At 44.6% G+C, this 6,135-nt stretch overlaps 1 protein-coding gene across 2 annotated transcripts in view; it reads left to right on the forward strand.

The window, feature by feature from the left end:
* LOC124033622 (cGMP-inhibited 3',5'-cyclic phosphodiesterase B-like) overlaps positions 1 to 6,054 on the forward strand; it is a 102,812-nt gene extending 96,758 nt beyond the window's left edge. For both annotated transcript variants that reach the window (XM_046345730.1, XM_046345728.1), the window contains exons 13-16: positions 87 to 290; positions 514 to 675; positions 2,609 to 2,861; positions 3,036 to 6,054. In XM_046345730.1, the coding sequence (XP_046201686.1) occupies positions 87 to 290; positions 514 to 675; positions 2,609 to 2,861; positions 3,036 to 3,244 (828 nt within the window). In that variant the 3' untranslated portion in view covers positions 3,245 to 6,054. The remainder of the gene's footprint in view (positions 1 to 86; positions 291 to 513; positions 676 to 2,608; positions 2,862 to 3,035) is intronic.
* Positions 6,055 to 6,135: the final 81 nt, after the last annotated feature.

Consider the following 6,135-nt stretch of genomic DNA (forward strand, 5'->3'; position numbering starts at 1 on the left):
CCACTCGACCTACCCTTCCTCCTACTCACTCTCTTCTTCCCTCATCCACTTCTCCTCTACCTCCGTCTCCTCCCTCTGTTCCCCAGGCGGTGTTGTATAATGACCGTTCGGTCCTGGAGAACCACCACGCTGCTTCAGCCTGGAGCCTCTACCTGTCTCAGCCAGAGTTCAACTTCCTGGCCAACCTGGACCACGTGGAGTTCAAACGTTTTCGCTTCCTGGTCATCGAGGCCATCCTCGCCACAGACCTGAAGAAGCACTTTGACTTCCTCGCCGAGTTCAATTCAAAGGTTTGAGATGATGATGACAAACCTCACATTTTCAGAAAATCTGTTTCCATTCTGTTGATACTTTGTTTTTCCTGTCATTTCAATACTGGCAAAGGCAATAACAATACGCCGTATCTTTATGGCTAATAGAGTTGATACTTAAAGGAACATGCTGGATCTCTGTTAGAAATGAGGAGCCTGGCAGTTATAATCACTGTGTGAATGTTTGTGTTGCTATAAATAGGTGAATGATGTGAACAGTCCAGGAATCGACTGGACTAATGAGAATGACCGGCTGCTGGTGTGCCAAGTCTGCATTAAGCTGGCAGACATCAACGGGCCGGCCAAAGGACGCGATCTGCACCTCAAGTGGACAGAAGGCATTGTCAATGAGTTTTATGAGCAGGTATAGAACCCCTCCACTCAGCATGGCCCACATGTCAATTTTGCAATGTAATGCCATGCCATGCCTTCCTGTTATATATTATCACATACCCTACTACCCGGAACTGATGCTTCACATATCACATAGCCTACCCGGAACTGATGCTTCACATATCACATATCCTACCCGGAACTGTTGCTTCACATATCACATATCCTACTACCCGGAACTGTTGCTTCACATATCACATAGCCTACCCGGAACTGTTGCTTCACATATCACATATCCTACTACCCGGAACTGATGCTTCACATATCACATAGCCTACCCGGAACTGATGCTTCACATAACACATATCCTACCCGGAACTGTTGCTTCACATATCACATATCCTACTACCCGGAACTGTTGCTTCACATAACACATAGCCTACCCGGAACTGTTGCTTCACATATCACATAGCCTACCTGGAACTGATGCTTCACATATCACATATCCTACCCGGAACTGTTGCTTCACATAACACATATCCTACCCGGAACTGATGCTTCACATATCACATAGCCTACCCGGAACTGTTGCTTCACATATCACATAGCCTACCCGGAACTGATGCTTCACATATCACATAGCCTACCCGGAACTGTTGCTTCACATATCACATAGCCTACCCGGAACTGTTGCTTCACATATCACATAGCCTACCCGGAACTGTTGCTTCACATATCACATAGCCTACCCGAACTGTTGCTTCACATATCACATATCCTACCCGAACTGTTGCTTCACATATCACATAGCCTACCCGGAACTGTTGCTTCACATATCACATATCCTACCCGGAACTGTTGCTTCACATATCACATATCCTACCCGGAACTGTTGCTTCACATATCACATAGCCTACCCGGAACTGTTGCTTCACATATCACATAGCCTATCCGGAACTGATGCTTCACATATCACATATCCTACCCGGAACTGTTGCTTCACATATCACATATCCTACCCGGAACTGTTGCTTCACATATCACATAGCCTACCCGGAACTGTTGCTTCACATATCACATAGCCTACCCGGAACTGATGCTTCACATATCACATAGCCTACCCGGAACTGTTGCTTCACATATCACATAGCCTACCCGGAACTGTTGCTTCACATATCACATATCCTACCCGGAACTGTTGCTTCACATATCACATAGCCTACCCGGAACTGATGCTTCACATATCACATATCCTACCCGGAACTGTTGCTTCACATATCACATAGCCTACCTGGAACTGATGCTTCACATATCACATATCCTACCCGGAACTGTTGCTTCACATATCACATATCCTACCCGGAACTGTTGCTTCACATATCACATAGCCTACCCGGAACTGATGCTTCACATATCACATAGCCTACCTGGAACTGATGCTTCACATATCACATAGCCTACCCGGAACTGATGCTTCACATATCACATAGCCTACCCGGAACTGATGCTTCACATATCACATAGCCTACCCGGAACTGATGCTTCACATATCACATAGCCTACCCAGAACTGTTGCTTCACATATCACATAGCCCAGTGTTTCCCAACCCTGGTCCTCCAGTACCCCCAACATTACATTTCATTGTAGACCTGGACGAACACACCTCATTCAACTCATTGAGGGCTTGATGATTAGTTAACAAGTTGAATCAGGTGTGCTTGTCCAGGGTTACAATAACAATGTGTACTGTTGGGGGTACTGGAGGACCAGGGTTGGAAAACACTGACTTAGCCTACCCAGAACTGTTGCTTCCTTTTCTCCTGTCTGTTACTGCTAGAATCAACACAATGTCACATTTATCCGTTTACGAAGTGAAGTGAAATCAGATTAATGAATGAAACAATCTTAATTAATTGACAAATTAGTGAAAATGTTTGTCTGCCTGTCTGTCGATCATCTACAGGGGGATGAGGAAGCCACTTTGGGATTACCCATCAGCCCTTTCATGGACCGCTCCTCTCCCCAGCTGGCCAAGCTGCAGGAGTCCTTCATCACACACATCGTGGGGCCGCTCTGCAACTCGTACGACGCCGCTGGCCTGCTCCCTGGCTACTGGATCGACGAGGAGCGCTCTGAGGATGAGGATGAGGATGAGGAAGAGCAGGTGGAGGACACAGAGACTGACGAAGACGAGCTGGAGGAGGAGCTCGAACCAAGTAAGATGTTATTTTCTACCCTTCTGAATTCATATCTGATCATGAGTTGATACAGTTATAATTTTAACATTGAGCATTTAACATTTCTATCAAGAGCAGGAGTTTTTTTTTCTTGCTAGTGCGACTAAAAAACTTTGGGATGTTAAATCCTTTTTTGTGTGTGGTCCCATGCAGAAAGGAGAAACGGCCGGCGTCGGCTGTTCTGCAACATCATGCAGCACCTGACAGAGAACCACAAGGTGTGGAAGAAGACCATCGAGGAGGAGGAGAAGGGCAACGAGAAGCAGCAGGCCGACAGTCTGCCTCTCAGCCTGTCCCCTTCGCCCTCCGACGACCAGATCCAGGTCATTCAGGAGGAGGAGGAAGGGGAGGAGCGCCAGTAGCATGATGAAGAAGAGGAAGAGGAGGGACAGAGCCAGGATGCTCGGGAAGGGCGGAACAGTGAAGGCGAAAGTCCTTCAACTCCTCCCTCTTACACGCTCACACACACACACACAAAAATATTTATACACAACACATACATGCACACACGTACTATAGACATATACACAAACACATACACACACAGGATGACCCTGCTGGATCTCCACACGTTGAAATTGTCACTGTGCCGACACGCTAATGCAGTCATGTTGTTTTGAAAAAGGCCTTACTACTGTGAGGGGATTCTTGCTGCAATGGTGGGAACCCCACTCCTATGCACTTTCACCCCATGGAGAGTAGACCAAGAACAAACACCAGAGCTGAGGACACTGGTGTGGAGAGGAAGAGAGGAAAAGGTTCTGGATGTGCCCTCCATGGTGATCTGGCTGTAATGCTGCCTTGAACGCAGAGCACTTAACTCTCCCTAAGGTACTAAAACAAATCCTATGATTTCAAATAAAGGAAAAGAAAAAACACATTGACGTGGTTGACATCCGTTACCAAAGCGAACAGTTCAAACGTGGAAAGACAAGAGACTGAGACTGTTTCAGGCTCACTGTCAGGAATATTCTAGATTTATATATCAAATGTGCCTGTCTGAACCTTTACTGAGTCCCCTGGTCCAGACCCTAGGTTGGTCTGTGCAGTCCTCTCCCCTTGCTGGCGACACCAAACACTGTATCACTGACTCAGTCACAGAGACGTTGTGGAGATGTTGACTGAAAATGAGCATTATACCTGCATCGTTTTTGATGCCTTTTATTCATGTGTACCACCTGCCTTTTATGTTTCCCTCTTCTTTTTATTGGTTTAATTTAGTTGGTGTGTGTGTGTGTGTTTTCTTCAGGAACGCTTGGTCGCAAGTCATTGAAATGTTTTCGGAGATGAGATGTTCTCTGTTGTTCTAATGGAGTGCTGTTCCAATGGAGTGTTGTTCCAATGGGGTGCTGTTCCAATGGAGTGCTGTTCCAATGGAGTGCTGTTCCAATGGAGTGCTGTTCCAATGGAGTGCTGTTCCAATGGGGTGCTGTTCCAATGGAGTGCTGTTCCAATGGAGTGCTGTTCCAATGGAGTGCTGTTCCAATGGGGTGCTGTTCCAATGGGGTGCTGTTCCAATGGAGTGCTGTTCCAATGGAGTGCTGTTCCAATGGAGTGCTGTTCCAATGAAGGGATGTTTTTTTTCTTTAGATTATATCTATTTTTTCACGGTTACTCAGGATTCTCGTGAAGTTGAATCATTATTTTGCAAGAATTTAAGTAATTGACTTTAAAACAAAATCTCGGTGATTTAAATTGTTTTTAAGCTTTGTATGAACAACTTGAAAAACAAACACATTCAAGCAATTGAACTGCTCCTCTGTGATAGAGCAAAGTATGTCCTGTGTTTCTGTCAACCTCCGCTGCCCTGCTGGCAGCGCCGTTGGCTTGATCTTCTGAAGACCTCACTGTAGAATTGGGATCCTTGATTGTCAGTGGACTGTAAAATACCTGTTTGCAGCAAGGCAACATTTTGTACAGTAAAATCCCATGATTATTCATGTACCAGTATAGGTAAAGGTGTTTTTGAGTGCATTGCTGTTGGCATTGTTTTTACACATACTTTGTCGAGCTAACCTCTTCATTTCATTTGTCATTCTACAGACACTGATGTTTTGACAAAAACTATAGATCTTTGCCAAACCCGCAACTAGGCCAGGACTTAAGTAATCCAGGGTTTCACCTTCGTTTTGGTTTTATAGTGTCTTATTCTCCGTACCATAAGACGGTTTAATACTAATAGTTCTATATTTCTGTCTGTAAAAACTCTAGGCATTCCACTAGAAAGAGTTTAATGAAAGAGATGGCAGACCTGCAAGCCGAACTCACTTATCACCCTATCAAGTCATTTTCTATGGAGAAGGAAGTTCTCAAATAGGCAGTGTAATTCAAGCTAGTATATTTAAAGACAAAAAATATATATATAAATGTCCACATTTTACTACCAAACAAGTGTTTAGCCTCTGCACAAAAAAAACAATATCTGCATATAAATATAGTGTATAAATATATTATATTTTTAAATGAATCAACAGAATGCATCTGTTTTCTACACACAGCTGACATATTGTACAGTGAGACCCTGTAATTCTCATCCTGTTTCCAGAGTTTTTATCTGATACTACAGATGTTGAACTGTGGGGTTTGGTGTTTTTCTTTTGGGTTCAGCGTCTCCCTGCTCCTTATCACAACCACTTTCTCTCTCAACTCTTGTGTTGTCTACTCAGTCCACCCATCCACCCAACCAGTGCCAAACTGTCCCTGCTCACTGCCCAACCTCTGGGCTCTCATACACAGGGCTTGCTATGGTTGGACCCAGAGGTCTCGCTGAGCTTCATGTCCCACAGCAGGCTCAAAGTAATGCTGGTGAAGCCCAGCCCAGGTGTTGTTGTATGAGAGCTCACGACTCCTAACCGTGGCCTTTCAGTCCGTTCGGGTTGAGCGCCACTGCATCTCTTAAGTTCTGATGGTGAATTGTGATGCCTCTGCCACCTCCCCCCACATTGTATGGCTCATTATGTTGTAAAAGTTTGTTTGTTGGCTTGTCACTGTGCAGTCTCACGAACCACAGTGTCCTCTAATGTTCTTGTCATAAAAGTCTCTATGAATGCCTGTTACCCTTATGTAGCATTGAGATATTGTATGTCTGTTGTAACTGTTCAACCATATCAAAATTGTGGGGGAAATGATTTTTGTTATTTATAGCTGTCATAAAACACCATCCCTAAAATAACTGTTCTCTCAAATGATTTTATTGATACATACACACACATACTTAATCGTAACTGTGTGTGTGTGTGTGTGTGTGTGTGTG

This window comes from Oncorhynchus gorbuscha, linkage group LG04 (assembly GCF_021184085.1).
Source record: "Oncorhynchus gorbuscha isolate QuinsamMale2020 ecotype Even-year linkage group LG04, OgorEven_v1.0, whole genome shotgun sequence".
In the NCBI taxonomy this organism is placed as follows: domain Eukaryota; kingdom Metazoa; phylum Chordata; class Actinopteri; order Salmoniformes; family Salmonidae; genus Oncorhynchus; species Oncorhynchus gorbuscha.